We start from the raw sequence: 25,436 nt of genomic DNA, 5'->3' as shown, positions 1-25,436 counted from the left end.
TTCTTAATTCTAAGCAATGCATTTGAAGTACAATGTAAGCCCTTGCATCGGGTCATTTTCAAACTATTTACATATTCGAATATTTTTTATGGGCCTTGAATATTTATTGTTGAGAAATATTTTTGTAATTTATTTTTGACACAAATACTTAATGCCCAGATCAAATTTCAGTGACGCTCAGACATAGTTAAAGCGATTCATTAACACGCTTGATTATATCACTCAACGTCATACAGATTAATAACTTTTTGTTTAAGATGAAAGTATAGTAGAGTTCAGATAATTTATATTGTGGTGGTAAATTATAGAGCTTATATGTGTCTCAATTATTTAATAAATACATATGGTCCATGGCTGAGTGTGAACTTTGTACAACTTGTCTTCTCAGACGATCGAAAGATCCCTTGTTATAATAATCTTTGATGGCACTAAATATTTAATGTTGATAACTTTTTTGTTTGGTTTTGAACGCAAATATTTAATGCCCATATTAAAATTTCTCTTAACGTTCAGACATAGTCAAAGCGATATTTAACGCCTGATTATATCACTCAACGTTAAACATATCTATGGGATTGAATTCTTTTACAGTGGTTCGATATGTATTGTATTTTCTTTGGCATAGAATATTTATTGTTGATAGCTACCCGAATTGGAAATATCTATGGACGCAAATATTTAATGCCTAGATAAAGGTTTCATTGACGTTCAGACATAGTTAAAGCGATTTATATCCACGCTTAATTATATCACTCAACGTTGAACATTAATAAAATAATAGATTGAATTTGAAAAAGTATCTTAAAAAACTACGTAGCTTTTCCATATTAGGACTCGCTAGGTTAAATTAAATTAAGGTTAAATTAAAATATCTTATATGAATTGAAATGCTTCTCAAACCCGTATTTAACAATTTCTCGCAATTTTCTTTATTTTCTTCCTTACAGCTCTCACCCATTGAACGTTATGCCATGCGGTTTGTGGAGGAAACGGGCGCTGCCTGGACGGCCGAACAATTACGTGCTGCTGAAGAAGAACTTGAGGCCCAGAAACGTGAATGGGAGGCGAATCGTTTAGCCGCCTTACAAAAAGAAGAAGAAATGCTCAAACAGGAGGCAGAAAATGAAGAAATGCTGACATATTCACGGAAGGATGCCACAAATCAGGTTAATAGACAAAAAACTAATGTTAAGAATAGTAGGAAAAGATCAAATATGGCTAGATCAAATCGTAATAGGGCTACATCGGCCACTAACGCTGCTGCTGCTAGAGTCAATAACAAACGACGGCGTTTGCAAGAAATACGAAATAGTAGAAATGTTGCAAATGTCCGATTATCAAGAAGAAGGGGAGCAGCATCAGCAGAGGCAGAAGTCAGCGATAATACAAGACGTGAGCGTCGTATTAGTGGTAGGCAACAACAACAATTGAATGTACAAAAGAATAGTCATAATAGGACTGCCTCTAGCGTTGATAGGAATAAACAGCAGCTGCAGCAAAAACGTCAACAACAAAGACGCTGTAGAACGACTAGGATTAGTGGTGGCAGTATGAAAGAAGATAGCGATGAAGATATCGAAGAGGATAGTGACAATACAGAAGAAGATATAAATAGTCAGGATGAAGATCAGAATCAGACATTAGGAGGTAGTGGTAGTGATGATAATGAAGATACAATGGAAGAAATTGAAGATGAGAATGAAGATGATGAAGATCAAGAAGATGAAGAGGAGGACGAGGAGGAGGAAAATGAAAGCGAGAATGAAGCTGAAGCTTCTGAAAATGAAAATGAGGTTAGTAATGCGGAGGAAGAAGACGACCAGGAGGAAGATGAAACTAATGAACAATCTGAGGATGAGGTAGAACAACAGGAACAAAATACCGAAGACGATGACGAGGAATTAGATGAAAGTCAACAATTGAGTCGCAGTAGATTACGATCTTTGCGCGGTAGTAGTGGTAGTTTTACTAAGAAACCATCTAAGGTTGTACGCCGTAAATCTTTGCGTCAATCTTTGGATACTTCCCATAATACAACCAATAGAAAGACCACACGTACATCAATGGCTGCAGCTAGAGCGGGAAACCGTACACAGCTAAGTGAACAAAAATTAAAAGATCAGAATAGCAATAGAAGGAGCAGAACGACTAGTGGTTCTAGATCCACTGTAAAAACGGGTGTTAAAAATCAAAAACTATTAAGCTTTGCTCGAAAGCGTTTGCGCAAACGCCAAGAAATGGCTAGGACAAGGGATCGAGGAGCAGTCAAAAGGAAAACAACAAGAAGTCCTGGCAAGACCCCACCGGCCAAGCGAAGAGCAACGGGAGGAAATAGCATAGCACCAAGTCGAAGGGTTTTAAGACATAGTCCCAGAAAAGCAGCTCAAAAGGAGGAGAATGAAGCTGCTGAAGATCAGGAACAAGATGAAGAAGAAGAGGACGACAACAACGACAATGATGAAACCAACGAAGATGTTGATGATGAACAGCAAACATTAGAGGATGAGGAAGAGAATGAAGAGGAAGACGAGGAAGAAGAAGAAACAGAAAAACCCCAAACATCAAACAAGAACAATTCACGCCCTCGTCGTGCCCCAATCCTAAGATCAAGAGGTGGTAAAACTATGAAACCCCATGAAGATGAATCGGATGAAGATCAATCCAAAAATAACAAAGATAAAGAGGATGATGATGCCGAAGGAGAAGAAGACAATGATGACAAATCTTCATATGCCACAGCTGGTGATAATATGGAGGAAGAACAACGTCATCACATCGAACTTGGTGGCGGCAATTCCAGCAGTATGGACGCATGGAATGTACACAATCAAGCCCAAGATACCACAACAAATTCCACATACTATAATGTTTCAGACGAATCGGAGAGTGACGAAAACGAAACAACTACGGGTGGTACAAATTTAAATTCAACTCTCAAGAAAACCCCTCTTGGAAGTGTTAGAAGTTTACGTTCTACTACTACTGCTGGTCCTACAGATGTCATCACATCAAGTACACCACAACGAAGTGATAACAACAATCATCACACACCACGTACACGTTCAAGAGGTTCGGTGAAAATTAATCTCTGGAAATTAGATGATAGTCCAGTTTTACCCTTGTCAGGTCATCATGGTGGTGGAGGTGGTAGTGGATCGTCGAGTAGACACCATAATAAAACACAACAACAAATGGAAGATGAGACTCCTACAACAAGTAGCCCAAACAAAACTCCTTCAGCTGCTGCTGGTAGTAATAAGCGTCTTTCCCATGCTGCTTCAAAAGCATCAAATGAAACACCCACAAAATCTTCGGGTAATATAACAACCCTACATCGTTGGCTACTAAAAACACCAAGGTCATCAAGCCAGCAGCAACAACATCAAGCTTCAAATGGTTCACCTGCCACCGGAAAATCAACAGCATCACCCAATGAATCTTCATGATGAAGATGGTTTACTAAAAAAATTTGGCCAATAGCAATTGGTAGACATTTTAAGGAATAGTATTAAATAGTAACCGGTTAGGTGTTCTGCCATTGTTGCTGTGGTCCATTGATGTGGGAGTGTATTAACTTTTTATGGGCTGATGACAAATGAGTAAATTTCGGGAAAAAAATTGATTTCTTTATTAAAACTACCACTGAAGATGTAGTTTCTCTTTTACTTTTAATGACTATACTGTTAGTGGACAAAATCTTCTAGTTATTGACGGAAGCTTGTATCAAGTTTATCGTTAAATTTCCTTTTAAAAAACCCACAACTCTTTAAAAACAAGTTTTTTTTTATTTTTAAGCATAGATTTTTATGATCCTCTTTCTATCTACCAAATTTTGGGTTTATTTTTTGTTTAATACTCAAGCTGATATGGTTATGGTAGTTGACACTAGGCTTTCATCATTTGATACTTTTTGCATTCCTCAGATTGTAAATGATTTGTTTGGGTTTAATCCTTATTTTGAAAAAAAAGAACAAAAGCCGCAACCATAATTGAGGAGGAAAAAATAGGGTCCTATCAACACTATAGTACACTAGTTTTGGACCACCATGTACACTATTCATGTTGTAAATAATATTATTAAATTTCCAAAAGAAAAAAATAACTAAATAATATATTTAATAAATAGAATTATAAATTAAAATAAAACATATATAGTTAGTTTTAACAGAAAAAAAAAAAAACAAAATGAAAATTAAATACGTATAAAATATGCATAGATCGTATGCTAAGTGTAACTGAAGGATAAGACAAACAAACCGGAACATAGATTACTATTATTAAACATCATATAGTTTTGTACAACACCCCTCATATGACGCCCAAATAGGTTTTCCTTAAGATATTAAGTTTACACATATCTTTAAGTTCAAGGGAAAGGATTCAGCTGGGGAAGAGGATTCTTTCCAATTAAAATTGCTAATTTAAATGGAGTTTTTCATTTTTGCAAACATGCATACTTATTGCAATAACACTCCGATCCGATTATTGCACTTCATTGATACTCAGCCTTTAGGCTAATGATACACTTTGATACAGTGCTGCTCAAAACATTTGCAACTGGAATGACTACTTCACTTTTTATACAGTTCTGAGGTAATTTATGGATTTGAAATGCAAATATTTTTGTAGATTAATTGTTTATTGACCGATTTTTAAAGATTTAAAAAATAATTGACCATAATTGTACTTATTTTACAAAAATATACAAAACAAAGCTCGGACTCACATTTGGTCCTGCTCAAAACATTTGCAACTGAGAAAATTTGATTCAAAATCTGAAGATATTATTTTTGTTTTGATAATATATTGTGAGTTAAACCTTTTATTTATTATCTGGACACATCATAAAGGTATCCAGTTTACTAAATAAATTAATATATCCTTTGGAATCCTGTCGCTAAGGATAATTGTAAAATACCAAGGTTTTATTCGATTTTCAACAGTCTAGAGTGCAATTTAGGGCCCCTGAACCTTCTATATGATCTTAGATTACTTAATCTGAACGTATCCGATAAGAACACAAAAAATATTTGCAAAAATGACAATTTTTACGTGGTTATATGTACGTTTAGTGGAGGTATTATGCCAAAACACCCTCTTATATGACATCTGTGGTATGTATGTGGTGCGATTTCGACATATTATAAGTCTGGTTAGTTTTTAAATCCGATAAATATATCGACCTCATGCCTCCAGTGCCACCTCTGTCCACAAAAATACCTCCAGGTCGATATAAAACACCATATTCCTGTTTGGTCAACTTTTTGGTATAAGGGGACAAATTCGATTATCATTCGTCCTGGTGATCAAGTACATTTTTTCAAGTCATATAACTCAAATATTGATTAAAGTAGACAAAAAGTACTCTATTTTACAACTTCAAACCCGATTCCAACAATTTTTTGAAAAATTTAGTATGAAAAATTGAAATTTTCCTGGAAATTACTGTTTTCCTAAAATGTGTCCATATGGGTACACCGGTATCTGGGGCATGTATCGAAGAGTTTTGTATATATTTATCAATGTAAAACCTTTATTTAACATCTGTTGATGGACTCTGAGAATTCTGCTCAATAATCCGCATCATTATTTCATTATCCCCTGCAGTAGATATAGTTGTACATTCACCTCCTTCCCATTTTATGGCGATTTTAGTACTTTTTACGCGGTATACAGCTCAATTTTAAATACTGTACTGTCCTTATGTTTATTTGGACTGCGTTGGATCCACAATTTTGAGAAGTAAACATTTTTGCATGTCTTTGATACAAATATCGGACCATAACTTTTGTTTTTCTTAAAAAATTGGAAATGTCTTGTTTTCGGCATACTTGTCTGTCAAAATTAAACATAGGCGGTATCAAATGTATCCCTCATGAAAGCTTTTAGTCCCCTTTTTCTGACAAAAAACCATCTTATGCCAATCAATGCAAAAAACTCGTCAAAAATTTGGTAATAGATATTCGAACCACGGAGTTGCATATGTTTTGAGCAGGCCAAAACACGCGATTCTCCGATATTTAACACATTTCTTTAAAGTAAGTGTTAAAAACTGAATAATCATTTTTAAATCTTGAAAGTAGAGTCAACAAAGAATCAAACTGCAAAAATAAATATATTTCAAAACACAAAATGTCCCCAAAAATAGGTTAAATGTGATATAGGCATCTGAGTTGCATATGTTTTGAGCAGCACTGTACGTACACATTTTTATGCCCCTCATCAACATAATGCTTTTAGTATGTTTGGACGAAATCCGTTTAAGACAATTTGGAGTCGATTTAGCCATGTCCGTCTGTCTTAATGCCTGAAGTGCACAATAATTCTCGAACGGATCAACTGATTTGGAACAACATTTGGTTCTCGTTATGTTTTCATCAAACATAGAAAATCTTCGAATATTGACTGTGTCGGTACACTCCTCCCGGTATCTCCCACACAAAATTTCTACATTTTTGGCACAAGTGTAGTTTAAAAAACACTTCTCGGATCTTCAGGTTCAGGTGCTCGCAAGGGATAATGTCACAAATACTCTAAATAACCCTACCGCCGGCACCAACTCAATCAAACGAATGCTGACTACGAAAACTTACGAATTGAGTATCCAATTTTGTTGAAGCATTGCACATCGTGAACTTTCATCCCACCGTACATGGAGTTCAAAGTACATATCGCTCATTTACTCAAAGAGTGACACATTTCAAAAAATTCAGTTTCGGGAAAAACCGGTATTAAGTTCGCGATTGGAATTTGACTTTCCAACCATATTTTGCAAACAGCTAGCCAGATATCAGTGCTAAAGTTCTGTGCAAGATTAAGCATGATTTGAATTGTTTTAGTGCTTCATAAACTCAAAAAACTGTTGTGTTGAATTATGCTAAGCTCGTAGTAAATAAGCTGTAACTCGTTGAGTTTTAGAGATATCAGCATGAACATTTGACACAAGATAAAGTAGAAGTTGTAGCAAAAATAGAAATTGCCAACTCAGAAATCACATTTTTTGAGTTATGCCACTCTTTGAGTAAATGAAGGAATGCTTAACAAAAAATATTTTTATTAAAGACAATAATTAAAAATATGAAAGTGTTTTTGTTTCTAATAAAAACATATTTTTTAATTTGAAATATTTTTAGTTGAAAAAAAAAAATAATAATTATATTATTTTTTTTAATTAAAAAAATATATTTTTAATTTAAAAATATTGTTGATTATTTTAAATTAAAAATATATTTTTATTAAAAAAATAAAAATATATTTTTAATTAATACCAATCAAAAATATTTTTAAATTAGAAAATATTTAAGACATATTTTTTATTAAATTATGCAATGGGTGATTTTTTTTTAATGCAATAATGTTTTTTTTTTTGTAAAAAAAATATATATATTTTTTTTAATTTTTGAAATACTTTTAGTTAAAGAAAAAAAAATTATTTGATTGTTTTAAATTAAAAACACATTTTTAATAAAAAATATATTTTTAATTTAAAATAATAAAAAATATTTTTAAATTAGAAAATATTAAAAATATATTTTTTATTAAAAATATATTTATTATTAAAAATAATTTTTAATTTAAAATAATCAAATATTTTTTCTTTTAACTAAAAGTATTTCAAAAATTAAAAAATTATATATTAATTTATAAAACATTTTATACTTTTCATTAATTAAATATCACCGTACGGCCATTGCTAAATTTAATAGAAAATGTGTCGTAAATATATTCTAATTTAAAAATATTTTTTAATTAAAAATATATTGTTAATTATATTTTTAATTTTTTCTTAAAAAAAGGTTTATTTTTATTTTAAAATAATCAACCATATTTTAAAATTAAAAAAATATTTTTTTTATATTAAAGAAAAAATAATATTTTTTTCACTTAGAACAAAAAAAAAAAAATTTATATTAAAAATATATTTTTTTTTTATTTTTAAAATAATGAAATAATTATTTTTTCTTTAATTACAAATATTTAAAAATTAAAAAAAAATATTTATTATTAAAAAAAAAACACTTTTATATTTTTTATTAAAAAATATTTTGTGTTAAGCAAACAATTTAGAATTTTATGGGGAGCTTACGTACACAAATATCTATAAACCTTCATTGAACTCGATGTACGTTTGGATGAAAGTTTACGATGTGCAATGCTTTGGCAAAATTGGACATTATCTCAAGAAGTATGGGCCTGACCTCGCAAGTGCAAATTGAAGATCCGAAAAGTGTTTTCTTACTGCACTTGTGCCAAAAATTTAGAAATATTGTGTGGGGGCTACCCGAAGGAGTGTAGCGTTGTAGTCAATATTCGAAGCTGCTCTATGTTCGGACTAAACATTACGAGAACAAAATTTTGTTCCAAATAAGTTGACCCGTTGATAAAAATGTTTTCTTTTTTAATAAAAATATATTTTTTTTAAATTTTGAAATAAAAAATAAAAAATAATTATTTAATTATTTTAAAATAAAATTTATTTTTTCTTTAATAAAAAATACATTTTAAATAAAAAAGTATATTTTTAATTTAAAATAATCAAAAATATTTTTAAATTAGAAAATATTTAAAAATATATATTTTTTATTTTTTAAGTATTTTTAATATTTAAAAAATAAAAATATTATTCTTTCAATTTAACATACTTAAAAAATTAAAAAATATTTTTTAATAAAAATTATTTTTTAAATATTTTCTGATTTAAAAATATTTAGATTATTTTCAATTAAAAATATTTTTTTATTAAAGGAAAATTCTTATATATAATAAATTAAAAATGCAGTTTTTATTAAACGAAAAAAATAATATTTAATTGAAAAGAATTAAAAATATTTTAAATTTAGGAAATATTTAAATAATATTTTTTATTAAATTTAGCGATGGCCGTACTGTGATGTGTAACAGTCGACGATTTTTCCAAATGTTCAGTTTTAAAGATTTTTTTTCAAATATAGGTTAAAGATTTAAGATGGATTATAACGGTCCATTCCCAATAGTTAAAAATTAGGGGACTTAAAAAGTGCAATTCTCGGATCGTTTTAAAATGTGTGTTACATGTATTCCTTGTATATAACGAAAGTCCATACTTTTCGTTTAATGGACCTGAGTTGGATTGCTAAAAAGGCTGCAGAAGTTTGCCTCCTTCTTGCTAGAAAATCCCATGCAAAGTTCCATTTTTCGCCGAAATTCATCGATAATGACTCGTACTCCAATGCGCATTAGAGCTTTGGTAAAAAATCGATTCGTTTTACTAGTTTATGTTTTTTTTTCAAATCAATTACAAAAATGCTTGAAAATTCCATTCAATTTAAAAAATACTCTAAATTTTTCGTTTTCTTCCCAAAGCATCCATCTTTCATTTTACAAAAGTATACTGAAATTGTTTGAAAATCAATAAAAAATTAATTTTGTTATATCATTATATTGTTATTAAGTTAGAAATATTAAGATTTTAGTTTTTTTTTTGCACACACACACATTATAATTTGATAGGTTACTCTAAAACAGAAAAAAGAAAGGACTTGTGTATTTTGTTTATTTATATATGAAAACCATACAAAAATCCAAAGTTTCTTAAGAGAACAAAAAAAAAACTAAGAAACTACTAAAATATTTATTATTAATTTATGTATAAAAACAATAACAGACTCCTTACTATTTATAGTAAGAAATGTACACTTGTATAGCATCATTTTCTCCATGGAAATGGTGGTCATAAGTGGTACATAAACCATCCCTAAATGAAAAAAAAAAAACTGAAATTATCTCCCAACTAAAAGAACAACCAATAAAGGCTTTTAAGAAAAATAACCTAAAAAATAATTAAAAAAATAACCCGAAAGTGTTTTATTTATTTTTTCCGGTCAACAATAAAAAACACAAGTGAAGACAATTTTGAAAGAAAAGAAAATCTAGACAAAAATCTTTGGCCCTTTGACTATCATTAAACAAAAAACAACAAAAATATATAATAAAAAACACTAAGAACTTCAATGAAAAATAGTGAACAATTAAAAAAATAAATGAAAAAAGAAAATTCTTCAATTCACTCAAAAAAATATTATTTTCTTCATACACTCTATAAAATAAACAATATAAATCTGTTTTGGTGTCTTGTTTTTCAATTAAAAAAATAAATGAGTAAAAAATTAATATTTTCTATGGAAAGTTTGGTAATGGCAATTTTTTGAGAAAACTAAAATAATTATTTCCAAAAATTCTTAATAACCAAAACATTTTTTTCGTAAGCTTGGGGCACCAAAACAGTGTATTAAAAAATGGAAAGAATTTCTAAAGTTATATTGGTTTGAGTTATGTATATATGTTTCAAAAAATCAACTTGCTTGCCATTCCCAAACGGCCTTAGATTTATTTGTTTTTTCTTTGATTGAAAAATAAAAAAATTGTTTTTGCTGCTGTTTTTCAAACTGTTGCTGTGAAAAAAATAAATAACATTTTCTTTACCAAACAAAAAAGAAAGATAAATCTTTTCTAAGAATTTATATAAGTCACCAAAACAGTTTTTTGCTTATTTCTGTAAAAGAAAATAATATTTTTTTGGTGTGTGTAATAATAAAAAATTTTCTTTTCTTCTTTATTTTTTTCGGCAAAATGTTTACTTACTACTACTTACACCCAACGCCGCAACTATCCTTCTACTACCAACATCAATGTCTGTCTGTGCCTGTTGTCTAAATTTTCCCCCTCATCAACATTGTCTTCACTTTATTTGCGAAATGCGAAAATAAAAATCAATAGATATGGATTTCGGCTAATACCATGGAACAAATGCCGGTAAGTACTTTACATATTTTTATATACTCACTCACTCAATACATATTCCTTGTACATATTTCGTAAAGTAGAATCAAAATTAGTTTGTCCTGCTGGCAATGACCCTACAATGTACTTATGTTTTGAGAGGCCTTTGTTTTGAAGTTCCTCATACAGCTTTCCTCTAGAGGAATTCTGTAACCCATTTTTTATTAACGATAAAACTCGATAAAATTAAAACGCATAAAATGCATTTTGTTGGAAAATTACCGATAAAAGTTGACAACTTAGTTGCTATCTGTAGTTTTTAGCGACAACTTTATTTTGTCGCTAACTTAGAGATTGTTATACACTTTATCTTACAATAGCTATCTAAGGGGATAATTAGGGGTCGTTTATGGATAGCAACTCAACAGTAGTTGCGTTGCCAGAAGAGAAAATCAAAATCAATAATCAAAATAAGTGATACGACACAAATGTTTGTCATATTCATTCAATATCAGTGTTTTGAACCTCTAGCTATTAATTAAATTGTAAAAAGTATGAATTTCAATGTGGAAATGAAAATTTATATTATTAAACTTGTTGTCGGCAACGCAACTGGAGTTGGGTTTGCTATCCATAATTTACGCCTTATATTGGTCTAAGTTTTGTCCATGTTAATATTTTTCCAAATTTGAAAAATGTACTATATCTGGGGCCTAATTGCGGATTTCGATCCGATCGAGTATTTTCTCGTGAATGAAAAAATCGGACTATGAAAACCTACGTGTTCTTCAAAATATATTAAGAAGGTAGATGGTAAAAATGCGTTTATTTTAAAGCAAAAACTAAAGGTTCGATTTTTTAATTCACGAGGAAATACTCGATCGAATCGAAATCCGTAATTAGGCCCCTGATCATTCTTTGAGTTTTTCAACCACATTCTTGGGTTTCTTCAGCCACAAAAGTTCAACAGTTTATGGAAGGTATTTCTTGTGGTCCTGATTATAACCGATAGTTCCCAAAAAACCATACAACCAACAACATAAAACGATTATTGATCCAATGTTGATCGATGCTTTATGCTAGAAGAAGATAGAGAGAATTAAATTGAGAGGTTATGTATTTTCTATCCACCCAGTAGTCGGTGTCTTCTTGTATATGTTCAACAGTCTATATTTCTTCTGGATCTTTCCATAATCTAAGTAAGCAATGTCACTGACATCCCTTTTTGAAGTTAGAGATCTCACTCCACAGCGAACCGTAATAAGCCCCACTGTAATTTTCTTGGTTTTTTTGGTGGTTTTCCCGCTTTTTGTGGTGATTTTTGACGTACAAAAACCACTTTTAAGCAGATATGTCAATTGTTCCAAGGTAAAATCGCTACAGATCTATGGTCCAGCTTGGTTTGGATGTCCTGCATTCAGGTTCCTAAATCCATTTGCTTTTATGCTTTCTCGAAGTAGATCTTACGAAGTTTGCCGAGGTAGTAGCACATTGGTGGTCGAACTGATTGATAGACATAGGGCCACCTCGAGCTAGTTCATCTGTAAAGTCGTTTCCCATTATTTTACTATGACCTGGAACCCAGAAAAGTTTAACGATATTGCGTATATCAATCATACAGAGCCTTTCTGTAATCAAGGATTGCTCCAGAGTTTATGGCCATGGGCCATGACTTGGGAGCCATAAGGGCCGCCTGACTATATACATATGTGTATCCACTATATAGTGATTAGGATGGCTCTCACGGTAACACCCGAGCAAGTACTGTAACGTAAGCATGTCATTGTCTTGCTTTACTGGAAGAATCTTTGTCTCCTCATGAAGATGGTTCACTGAAGACATGAGGAGGCACCCTGTTGCAGTGCCAGGGGGCATTCTGATAGGTTTGAATATTTTTCCATCGACTTGCACTTATATTCGCGGACCATACTGGCGCCACATAGCATAATCTCAGCTTGCGACATGAAAAAGAGGTCGAATGTGACCCCTAGTGTTGTTTCGAACCGAGTACTTAAAGTTGGGATGACAACATTCGTTACTTAGGGGTCGATCGTCGATAACAATTATCGTTGAGTGGCGTTGCCAGTTGTCAAAATTGATCCACGTATGGCAACTCTCAACTGAAGTTGCGAATCTCAGTTGACGAAGCGGCTGTTTTTCAGCAACTACCAATTTTCAGTTGTAGTGAAAATTTTCGAAGAAACAAGAAGTAAAATAGAAGGAAAAATAAACATTTTGTTAACAATTATTGATTCTTTGCATCATTAATTAATTTTGTGTATCAATATGGTGAAAATAACGACAAAGCAGCAGTTCGAAATATTAATTGATAAACTGAGTGAAAATCCAAACTTAGCCCGAGGAGTTCGGGAGTTTTGGTGAAACCAAAGCTGCAGCGGATGAAGCGTGGAGGTCCATTTCGGACAATTTAAACAGCCATGAACCTCTAACACGAACACCTGAAGAGTGGCAGAGTCTGGATTCACTTTAAAGCAAAGTTGAAAAAGAAAATGCCTCAAAATAAAATGAATTTATCGCCTTTGGAGCGGACAGCAGCAAATCTTTTGCAAATGAATTTGGTGACAAATACAGTAGGTTCAGTTTAAGTACAAATGACGAACATCCTCCATCTATATAGCCAACTACACCAGAGAATTTCGTTTTTGAATAAAAATGGTTTTTATTTTGCCTTTTTTCCTCCTCTGTCAACTTCGAAACGATCCAATTTTGGCACAATTTGCCCTCTATCAAGTGGACAACTTCCTTCAATACTCTCGACAATGTAGATTGAGCCATGCAGTTGTTGAAATCATTGCCATGGGACTTTTGGAAACTTCCGTCCTCCAAGAATCGCAACGCTGCGCACACTTTTAAAAGTGGGGGTATTCCTGTTGATCTGTAACTTTCTTTGAAGTCATTCTTTAACGTTTCCACAACGTAAACTACGGCATCCTTTGGCAATCCAAAATACGCCTTAAACCTGAGATAATTTACTGATTATACAGATCTTTCCACATGATCATCAGCTTACAGTGCAGATGGCAATTCCAATGGATTCGACTTGTCCCTCAAATTTCTTCTAATAGCAATGTCCTGTATATTTTCTTCATCAAAAAATAATTCCACCGAACTTATCATTTTTTGGGACAGCAAATAAAACTGGACGATCCGAAGATTCAATGGGCAGGTTATATTCCAATCTTGGGTTGTTTTCCAAATTTGCTCGAAAACTCAGCCAAAATATTAAAATATTGTCCAGAATACACAAAAGAGTTATCCAAAGCGCAATTATTTACTTTTTTTTTGGCGAATAGAGGTCACAAGTTTGAAAAAACACTGATCGATAACATGTTTATCGACCACCCAGTTGAGTTGACATTCATGGTACAACATTTTGTCTCAGTCGCGCAGACAACTGATAACGCAACTCAAGTTTAGTGGCAATACAAGATAGACCCATTACTTAGCTGGCCCATTACAGAACATTTGTTCTATAGGCCGAACTAAGAAAATATCTCCAATTCTCTCTATTTGTTGCTTCGCTTTCTGGAATACCGCGCCTTTTCATCATTGTTTGCGCCATCTATTCCTTGGACTGCCAATTCTGCGTGCACCGCCAAGCGGCCCATGTTTATTAAACACCTTTTTAGCGGGGTCATCATCGCTCATTCTTATGATATGGCCTAGCCAACGCAATCGCTGCATCTCGATACGTTTAACAATATTGATGTCGTTGTACAGCAGATACAGCTCGTGGTTCATGCGACGTCGATATTCACCGTCAACGCAGATTGGTCCGTAGATCTTTCGAAGAATTTTTCTCTCAAACACACCAAGCACTGCCATGTCTGCTTGCGCAAGTACCCAGGCTTCGGAGCCATACATCAGCACGGGTAGTATCAGTGTTTTGTAGAGCGTTATTTTTGTTTGACGAGATGTGGCTTTGTTTTTAAACTGCTTACTTAAACCAAAGTAGCATCTGTTGGCCAATACAATTCTTCTTTTTATTTCACAACTGATGTCGTTTGTTGTGTTTACGGAGGTGCCGAGGTAGACGAAGTCTTTTACTACCTCAATATTATAGGAACCAACTTCCACAGTCGGTCCGAGCTCAATGGACGCATTGCGCGTCGACACCATCAACTTGGTCTTTTCACCGTTTACCGCCAGACCCACTTTAGCAGATTCTCCTTCGACCTTCATAAAGGTATCAGTTACTTCTTTTACTGATCGGCCTATGATGCATAAGCAAGTAACATGTGACTATTGGTGTAGTTTGTGCCACTTCTTTTGACGTTTGCCTCTCGTATAACCTTCTCCAGCAGGATGTTAAAGAGATCACACGAAAGGCTGTCTCCTTGTCTGAAACCTCTTTTGGTACCAAACTCTTCGGAGAGGTTCTTTCCTATTTTAACTGAGGACCTCGTGTCAGTTAAAGTCATTTTACAAAGCCGGATGAGCTTTGCGGGGATACCAAATTCAGACATGGCTTGGAATACCTTTGAACGCAGCGGGCTGTCGAAGGCTGCTTCATAATCGACAAAAAGGTGGTAGGTGTCGATCTGCATCTCTTGGGTCTTCTCCAGGATTTGCCGCAGGGTAAATATCTGGTCAATGGTGGACTTGCCAGGTCTAAAACCGCATTGGTATGGTCCAATTATCTCGTTGACCATTGGATTTAGTCGTTCGCACAATATCCCTGACACGATCTTGTAGGCAATAGGGAGGAGACTTATGCCCCTATAGTTAGAGCATACAGTCTTATCTCCCTTCTTGTGGACGGGGCACAGGATACTCAGGTTCCAATCGTCGGGTACTCGTTCTTCCTGCCAGATGGTGCTAACTAGCTGATGAATACACCTTATCAGCGTGTCGCCTCCGGTTTTGAACAGCTCGGCTGGTAAACCATCGGCTCCTGCTGCCTTATTATTCTTCAGCCGATTTATTGCTGTCTTTACCTCATCTTGGCTGGGCGGTATACATTCAATACCATCTTCTGTGATTGGGACTGTGGTATCTTCGTCGTCTTCGCTGCTATTGGATACCAACAGTTTTGAAAAATGTTCTTTCCATATCCTGAGTACACTATCTGTATCAGTTACCAAATTACCTTGCTGGTCTCTACAGGAGGATGTGCCTGTACCAAAGCCATCAGTTTGATGCTTGACTCTTTGGTAGAATTTTCGGACTTCATTCTGGCTCCTGTACATCTCGAGTTTTTCACACTCCCGCTTTTCCATCTCTCTCTTTTTCCTGCGGAAAAGACGTTTCTCCTCTCTCCTTTTTCTCCCTGTATCTCTCTCGTGCGCTACGCGTTGCTACGGATTGTAAAGTAGCCCTATATGCCGCATTTTTCTCTTCGGTGGCAGCACGACACTCCTGATCATACCATGGATTCCTTGGTGGAGGCCTCTGGTATCCAAGTATGGATTTTGCTGCTGTTTGCATGGAGTGGGCAATGCTTTGCCATTGCGCTGATATGTTATCGGGATGAGGAGTGCTTTGATTAAGCAATTGGGCTAGTTGAGTGGAATATGCTGTGGCTATCTGTTGTGATTGCAGCTTACCGATGTCTAACTTTCGTGTTGTGTCTGTTCGTACTTTGTTTGCTATGTTTAAGCGGGTGCGTACCTTTTCTGCAACAAGGTAGTGGTCCGAATCAATGTTTGCGCCTTGGAACGATCGTACATCCAGCACGCTCGATGAATGTCTTCCATGTATCACAACATGATCAATTTGATTTCTTGTTTTCTGATCTGGAGACAGCCAGGTGCCCTTATGAATATCGAGATGATTAAATCTGGTACTGCTAACTACCATGTTTTTTTGCAGCTGCAAAGTCTATCAGCCTCATACCATTGTCAGATGTTTCACTGTGGAGGCTGAATTTCCCGACTGTTGGGCCAAAGATATTCTCCTTTTCAATTTTGGCATTAAAATCGCCTAGAATGATTTTAATGTCATGGGCAGGGCAACGGTCATATGTTTCTTCTAAGCGCTCGTAAAATATATCTTTGGTCTGTTCGTCCTTTTCTTCAGTGGGAGCATGAGCGCAAATAAAGCTGATGTTGAAGAATTTAGCTTTTATTCGAATTGCAGCAAGTCTTTCATTCACAGGAGTGAAGCTGGATACCAGATGTTTTAGTCTCCGACTAACTACAAATCCGCAACCAAACTCATGCTTTACGTCATGGCAGCTATAATACAGTGCGTCACCTTTAGGTGTTGTTGTGACGCCTTTCCCAATCCATCGTATTACCTGTATGGCAGTAATATCGGCCTTGTACTTTTCAAGTACGTCTGCCAATGCGAAGACTGCACCTTCTCTATAAAGAGTGCGAACATTCCAGGTGCCGATTCGCAGATCATGGTCCTTAAAACGTTTGCGGGGTTCGTCAACTTAAGAGGGGTTTGTTTTTCTTTTCTTTCGTTTTTTCATAGTAGGGTGTTTTTCCTAGGGGAGGGTTACTAACCCGACGCCCAAACCCAAGTTTTTAACGTTCTTATGGGAGAACGCGCGGCACATGTTAGCTCACTACCTTTAACGGGTGTTAAAGGCAGTTCCCCAGGTGACACCACGGGGAGGTCAGTGTCCACTTGAGATGAAAGAGGGACCAAGATAAATCCATGTTAAAACCGGTCAGGACCGTTGCTTGGTATCATCCATCCCCTACGTCACCCGACAACATTCGTTATCGAGTAAAATTATCGAACTATTGAGCATAAATTTGCGAGAAATTACTCTTAGCTAAATTGCCTATCGAAAACCAACAAAATGAAAGACTTCTTAATGGAATTTTGTATAAAATGCAAAAATTGTTGTTTGTTGTCGGTTTGTAGAAGAAAAAATAAAATTAGTATTTAGTAGTAATTTTGGATTATAGTTTTTGTTTAAAAAAACACACACACATTTTTTTTGTCGTCTACCTTCATAATATTCCCTGAAGATTACTATCGAAAAAATCGATAACATTGCTTGATCGTTTTCGATCGAGTTTTGTCATGCCGTTTTTTATCGTGTCGAAAACTTATTCACGAGCAAATTCTCGATCGAATCGAATCACGCAATTGGGCCTCTGTTCTCAGCCCTCCAATCCAAGGTAATGCGAGGTAGTATTCTTCTCTTCGCCATGCGACTCCCGGGGTGTTCGACAAACTGTCGATTGAAATAACTTTCGGATCAGTGAGCGTAACGTCGCCAAACGTGACAGAGGTACTAGCTTCCTTCTTTCCAGGGTTCGAGAGTGACTTAACCGTTGCCCACAATTCACTTATTCCGGCTCCAATGTTGCCAGATGTTTTAAGCGCTCACCGACTAACCTTTTAACTTCCAGTGGCAGCTCCCTGGCTCACTGGGACGACGAAGCTCACAAAGCTCATTTGGTAATTCCATCGGAAGTTTGGTATCCCTTCGGGTATTCGACCAGCAGGTATGGAAATGGCGACCAGCCGTGACAGTGACGATGGCTCCGGTATCATTAGGGTCAGTGTTGATTGCGCTTGTCTTATAATCGGTCGTGGGACCGAGGATTTTAATTTGTTTGTAGCAGATCTCACATCCACAGAAGGTAGATGAGGAACGACTATTCAGCTATGACTTAAGGCCTGGGTACATGAGCTGGTTTGCCAGTTTGCCTTGCTTTCCTGCTTCATTTTTGACATAATAAAAATAAAAGAATAAAGGAGGCCGAGCAAATTTCGAACTGGGCTGCCCTTTTCTTTTTTATTCTTTTATCAGAAGCAAGCAAGGCAACCAGGCGAGGCAGCTTATGTACGTAGGCCTTTACACTGTTGCATACTTAGGTCTTAGTTTTATATAACACAAGTAAAACTCAAGTCCGGTATAAGGTCGGAATTCCATGGGGATATGTCTTGAGAAATGTCAATTGCATGCAGGTCAGTAGTCCTTCGTCTCGTATAATTTTCAGTTCTGACTCGCGAGATACAAAAATGAATAAGGGAGATTCGGCCTATGACTTCATTTTCATTTGATCATGTAAGATGTTGAACATTACATAACTCATTGCCATTACAGGACACTAATTTTATTCCTAGCCTTATTCAGTGCAATCATGAATTTTTCCCTCGAAATTTTCCGCACGGAAAATAATTTTAAAAAGTAAAATTCTTTTAAAATCAATATTTTGAAACGATGAAAACTAATAGAATCACATAATTATTGAATATTCTCGCCAAATCGACAAAAATATTCCATTAGTGGACATAAATATGGAAATAAAAAATTGCGAAATTGGGGAAAAAGAACAAATTCCGCACGGAATTTTTATTCATGATTGCCCTGATTATTATTTTGTAATAATCCTATCTCTGTCTCTTGTAATTAGCTCATCGCCTCTCCTAACAATAATATTAATTTGTATGTTATAACTATTTTCTTTTCCCCTGTTTAGATGTGGTGCCCACCAACACCACCCCAAGATAATGATGACATCTATATTGATTATTCCCTCACATTTTTGTACGACTTGGAACCAATACCGGAGACAGAATTACCACCAGTCTACATTAAGAAGGAATACAAACGTTCTCGTTCGGATGCAGGTTTCCTTATTGATGGCAACAAGAGGCCAGCAAAAATGCGACGTGAAGAAATGTTCTGTGCTCCCCGCTCACTATTCGATCGTCCATCGGCAGCTATAGCGCGCATAAGACGTGATCTAAAGAATCAACGATACCGGGGAACTTTCAAACCCAATGTACAGATACCAGGTCTAAAACCACAAATACCACCAAAACCAATACCCGAACCCGAAGGCATGGCTGAATGGTGTATATACGAAGACATAGCCATACTACATGTTCTGGTGAATCTACAAGGGTTACCGTGCAATCTAATGTTGCTGTCTCCCGGCCATACACCCAATTGGGATTTGGTGGCGGAGATTGTAAATGCCTATTCGAAAACGTATAGATCACCTAAACAGTGTAGATGGCGTTATGAAAATGTTATACAACCACGTGAGGAGGGTAAACTTGTTGAGAGTCCCAAGAAGCAGAAAAAATTAAAGGCCAATCTAAAAACGGAATATCTCAAGAGTCCTTTGCGCTGCCTGAGGACTACTCAGTTATATGCGAACGATAATAATTCGTCATTTACGAAAATAATGAAGGCACGTTTCGATTGCATTAAAACGGCATATTTGAAAAAGGCACCAGCACCCAAACGGCACTTTAGTACTCCCAGTCTGATGAATCCCAAACACATGGAAGTTCTGCAAGAGTTTGGTATTGTGAATTATGACCAACCAATAACACCACAGAACATAGCCATAATGAGGGCCAATAAAATACGTGAGAAACAAAGGACTCAATGTCCTCCGCCACCACCACCTGTTGCCTCGACATCTACAGCTTCGGCGGGACAACAAACTTCGGGCAGTGGTGGTGGTCAAGCACAACAGGGAACGTGTTGTGTCACCACAACCTCTGGCGTTAATGTCGTTCAACAACAGCAACAAACTTCACAAACTGCCGGCACCAGTCATTTGCAGGAATTGGTGCAACAACAACAGCAAGTACAACAAGTAACCACAACAGCCCCACCAGGTTTACATACACAACAATTGCAGATTCATCAACTGACTGCAGGCCAGGCCAGCTCACAACAACAAACGGCAACGGCCATTGTACTGCAACATGCCTCTGGTACAGGTGGTGGACAACAATTGCAGCAACAACAAACTGTAGTTAGTGGTCCAGCTGCCCAGCAGCATCTGATTAGACACGGCAATACAACAGCTACACAAATTGTCAAAGCTATTGTGGCTCCAGGAGGCCAAACGACCGGTCTCCTCACTACTGGACAAGTCCAGCAACTGCATCAACATCAACAACAACAAACACAAAACAATCAAAGCACTGCGGTGGGTCAACATGTTCAATTGCAGCAACAAAACAGTGGCAGCGGTAACTTGGTGGCACCACCACTCTCAGTTTCGGTGGTTCTTACACAACCAGTCCAAACCATTTCATCCAATGTACAAACTCAAGTGGCCCACCATTCGCAGGTGTCATCATCCACAGCTCAAATTGTCTCCCTATCGCCACAAACCATAGTCTCCAGTTCGGCCCAAGTGGGTAGTATTGTTCACACCCAATCACTGCCACAAGTTGTCTCGGTTTCACAATTGGCTACAGTTGGTACCGTCCTCACCACCTCCAGTGGAATGCAACAGCCAACAGGTACTGTGACAACACTTAACACATCGGCACTGAGAGCTCAACGCATTGTGGCAGCTTCTGGTGGCACCACATTGCAGGATGTTGTGTTACAGCAACGTACAGCCGGAAATCCCAGTCCCACAATTGTCTCAATGTCCAGCTTGGGTTCGAATGTTGGCCAGGGCTCTCTGCAAGCAACTCAATTCCAATTGGCTTCAATGCCAACAGGTACTCAGCAGGTGGTAACCAAGGGTATACGAGTAAGTTCTCTTCAACAGGGTCAAAAGATAGCAGCTGGAAATGCTGGCGGAACTTCAGCCCAAAGTCAACAGTCGGCTCACATACAGTCGTATAGACAACGGCAACAACTCAAGGTGCTGCAGACCTCCGGTCCTGGACAACAGGGTCAGCCAACAGTGGTGCAAACAGCTTCGGGTCAAGCAGCACTAGTTAATGCTCAAGGTACCATAATCGGAACGGGACCCACGACTGTACAAGTGGTGCAAGGGCAAAAGGTAACAGTGGCCACTTCAAATGTGGCCGTTACCACACCCAGTGCAACTGGTGTAGTTACCACAGTGGCCAATCAAATGCATGCCCAACAAGTGCAGCAGACACGAGCGCAGTTCATCAAACAAGTCTCAGCATCAGGAAAACAAATCTTTGCCCGACAAGTCGGTGATAGTGATATGCTGCTTGTTAAGCGACAAATGATATCAGCAGCAGGTCAACAGAAAGCCGCTCAAGTTATACAACAGGGCGGACAAATATATACCACAACTGGCCAAGGTATAACTCTGCAGCAGCAGACCCAAGCATCTACCTCTGGTGGAGGCACAGTTCAACAGCAACAGGGTCAACAAGGGCAACAGCAAACCACCACACAAGTTGTTCAGCAAGTAACTCCACAACAAATTGCAACTTTGGTTAAAACATCTGGGGCTTCGTCGGGTGGAAATGGCGGCCAAGGTGTTACTGTCAACACGGCTGGTCAACAGCAACAAACACAAAATACCGTTAATATGGCTTTATCGCAACTTAAACCAGGTGGTCAAATAAAGGTAACAATGGCCAATCAATCACAAATGCGCCAATTACACATGCAACAACAACAGTTGGCGATGCCAAGGAAAATTTCACGTATGACCCAAATCCAAGCGGCACAGGCTGCAGCAGCAGCGGCGGCAAATCAACAGCAGCAACAACAACAGCAGCAGCAACAGCAGCAGGTTCAAAATGCCACCACGACAATGACTCAGTCGGGAAATTTGCAGCAACAACAGCAACAGGCTGGACAAAAACAGGCGACAAGTGGATCCGCTGGTTCATCGGGATCCACTGGCGGTGGTGGTGTCCAAACTCAATTGGTACATATACAAAATACCAAAAATCTATCATCGTCTGTAACGGTCCAACAAATACAACAAGTTATGCGTCAAGGCCAACCTGGTACGTTGGCAACCACCGGTTTTGTTTTGGGTAAAACTAGTGTCGGCCGAGTTATACCCGTTTCAGTGGCATCACAACCGAATCAACGACAAACAATTCAGGTAAGAAAGTTGTCTTATTTTTATACACTTCACCATAGTTTGGAGGGTATATTAAGTTTGTTTTTATGTTTGTAACACAAAAATTCTAAGACGATCTAGCCATGTCCGTCCGTCTGTTGTAATCACTCTAGCGTCCGCAATAATTGATATAGAACGCTAAAATTTTACACCCGAGTGTCTTTTTTTCCATAGGCTGGTAAAGGTCCACGTTTTGTTATAGCTCCCATATAACGGGTACCTCTCGATTTAAGGTATTTTGAGGATTTTAGCTACATTTTCCGCCAAAATTTGGCATTTGGAGTTTCAAGAGGTCAAAAAACTTCCGCACCAAAAATGGTGGAGAAAGGTCCAGTTTTGGTATAGGCCCCTATATAACGGTACCTCCCGATTTAAAGCATTTTTAGGCTTTTAGCTACATTTTTTGGCCGAATTAGCTGAAATTTTACATTTGAGGTTCTCAATGACCAAAAAACTCATCCACAAAAAATTGCCAAGATAGGTGCACGTTTTGGTGTAGCCCCCATATAACGGCACCACCCGATTTTTTTATTTTGGGAATTTTAGCTACATTTTTGGGCGAACTAAATGAAATTTGACATTTGAGGTTCCCAATGAACAAGACATTTCTCCACTAAAAAATTTCAAGACATGTTCACGTTTTGGTATAGTCCCCATATAACGGTACCTCCCGATTTAAGGTATTTTGAGGATTTTAGCTACATTTTCCATCCAAATTTGTCACTTGGGGTTTCAAAAGGCCAAAAAACTTCTGCACCAAAAATGGTTGAGATAGGTCTACATTTAGCTATAGCCCCCATATAACGGTACCTCCCGATTTAAGGTGTTTTGGAGATTTTAGCTAAATTTTTGACCGATCCTAGCTGTAATTTGACATTTGAGGTTCTCAGTGGTCCCGAAACTTCTACACCAAAAATCGGTAACATTGGTCCATGTTTTGCTATAGCCCCCATAAAACGGTACCCCCGGTTTTCGATATTTTGAAGGTGTTAACTATATTTTCAGCTTAAATTTGACACTTGGAGTTTCATGAGGTCAAAAAACTACTGCATCAAAAATTGGGGAGATAGGTCCACATATTGGTATAGGCCCCATATAGGGGTACCTCCCGATTTAACGTATTTTTTACCAATCTAGCTGTAATTTAACTTTTGAGGTTCTTAGTGGTCCCGAAACTTCTCCACTAAAAATCGACAACATGGTCCATGTTTTGGTATAGCCCCCATATAACGGTACCTTCCGATTTTCGGTATTTTGAGGATTTTAGCTAAAATTTTTAACCGAACTAGCTGTAATTTGACCCTTGAGACTTTCAGTGGTCACGGAACTTCTCCACCAAAAATCGTTAAAATAGGTCCATGTTTTGGTATAGCCCCCATATAACGGTATTCTGGATTTTCGGTATTTTGGTGATTTTAGCTACTATTTTCAACCGAACTAGCTGTAATTTGACACTTGAGGTTCTCAGTGGTCAAGAAACTTCTCCACCAAAAATCGACAACATAGGTCCATGTTTTGGTATAGCCCCCACATAACGGTACCTCCCGGTTTTCGGTATTTTGAGGATTTTAGCTACAATTTTTAACTGAACTAGCTGTAATTTGACACTTGTGACTTTCAGTGGTCACGAAACTTTTCCTCCAAAAATCGTTAACATGGGTCCATGTTTTGGTATAGCCCCCATATAACGGTGCCCCCCAATTATCGATAGTTTGAGGATTTTAGCTACAATTTTTGATCGAACTAGGTGAAATTCGACATTTGAGGTTCTCAGTGGTCCCCAAACTTCTCCACCAAAAATTGTCCACATAGGTAATTTTTTTGTTATAGCCCCCATAGAAAGGTACCTCGCAATTTTCGGTATGTTTAGGATTTTAGCTATAATTTTAAACCGAACTAGCTGTAATTTGACATTTGGAGTTCTCAGAGGTCCCGAAACTCCGCCACCAAAAATCTTCCACATAAGTCCATGTTTTGGTATATCTTCCAAATAAAGGTACCAACAGATTGAAGACATTTTTAGATAAATTTTCGAAAATCTTTTTTTCACCTAATGAAAAAATGGTTTGAAATTCGTTAGGCGCATATAAGCGGGACATAAAGCAACAACAATAAATTATCAAAGCTCTGCAAATATGTGGATAAGTTACTCAACTTTAAGATAGTTAGCCGCACTATGTGGAAAAATATTCAACGATAAATTATCCACGCTGTGGGATAGGTTATTCATGTCGTGAGATAAGTTTCCCATGTTCTGGGATAATCCAGGTTTTGTAATAAATCAAGACTTAGGAAAAACTTCTTCTACTCGATGTCGAATTAGTATAATTTATACACTTTATCCCCATTATTACAATATGTATATTTCCAATACCTTAATAAATTAATGATATAAAATTTTGCTTCCTTTTCCAGGTGGTTTCAGCTGCCTCGGCTCAAGCTCTTACTGCTGGCAATTTGAGGGCACATGTGGCAAGCGGACAGAATATAGCCGGTACTATTAAGGTGGCCACATCTGGCGGTGGTTCACAATCACAAACTCAACAAGCAATTATAACAGCTATACAACAACAGCAACAAAATCAACGGCAAAATGCCAGTCCGGTGCGATTGCAGACCACGGCCGGTGGTAATTTGGTTGCTGTTGTACAGCAACAATCTTTACAACAGCAACAACAACAACAGCAGCAGCAACAACAACAAACACAAAATGTTGTGGTTAGCTCTTCTTCAGGCGGTGGCGGTACAAATAGCAATCAAACTGAAATAATGACCATTACCTCTTCGGGAACAACATTAACAACTGGAACACAACAACAAACGCAACAAGCAACACCACAACAAGTTAGGACATTGGTTAAAAAGAAAATAATGCAAATACGCAATGAAAACAAAGAATAAAAATAAAAAGCAAATTAAAAGAAAAAA

General features: G+C 36.5%; 1 protein-coding gene across 2 annotated transcripts in view; it reads left to right on the top strand.

Annotated features, from left to right (window-relative positions):
• dom (domino helicase) overlaps nucleotides 1-25,436 on the top strand; it is a 77,492-nt gene extending 52,056 nt beyond the window's left edge. For both annotated transcript variants that reach the window (XM_073955203.1, XM_073955204.1), the window contains exons 10-13: nucleotides 948-1,166; nucleotides 10,756-10,791; nucleotides 19,170-22,490; nucleotides 24,924-25,436. In XM_073955203.1, the coding sequence (XP_073811304.1) occupies nucleotides 948-1,166; nucleotides 10,756-10,791; nucleotides 19,170-22,490; nucleotides 24,924-25,409 (4,062 nt within the window). In that variant the 3' untranslated portion in view covers nucleotides 25,410-25,436. The remainder of the gene's footprint in view (nucleotides 1-947; nucleotides 1,167-10,755; nucleotides 10,792-19,169; nucleotides 22,491-24,923) is intronic.

This window comes from Musca autumnalis, unplaced genomic scaffold (assembly GCF_047663935.1).
Source record: "Musca autumnalis isolate F117 unplaced genomic scaffold, ASM4766393v1 scaffold_5, whole genome shotgun sequence".
NCBI classification, from domain to species: domain Eukaryota; kingdom Metazoa; phylum Arthropoda; class Insecta; order Diptera; family Muscidae; genus Musca; species Musca autumnalis.
The sequence above is the reverse complement of the archived record's forward strand: the minus strand, read 5'-3'. Positions and strand labels throughout refer to the sequence as shown.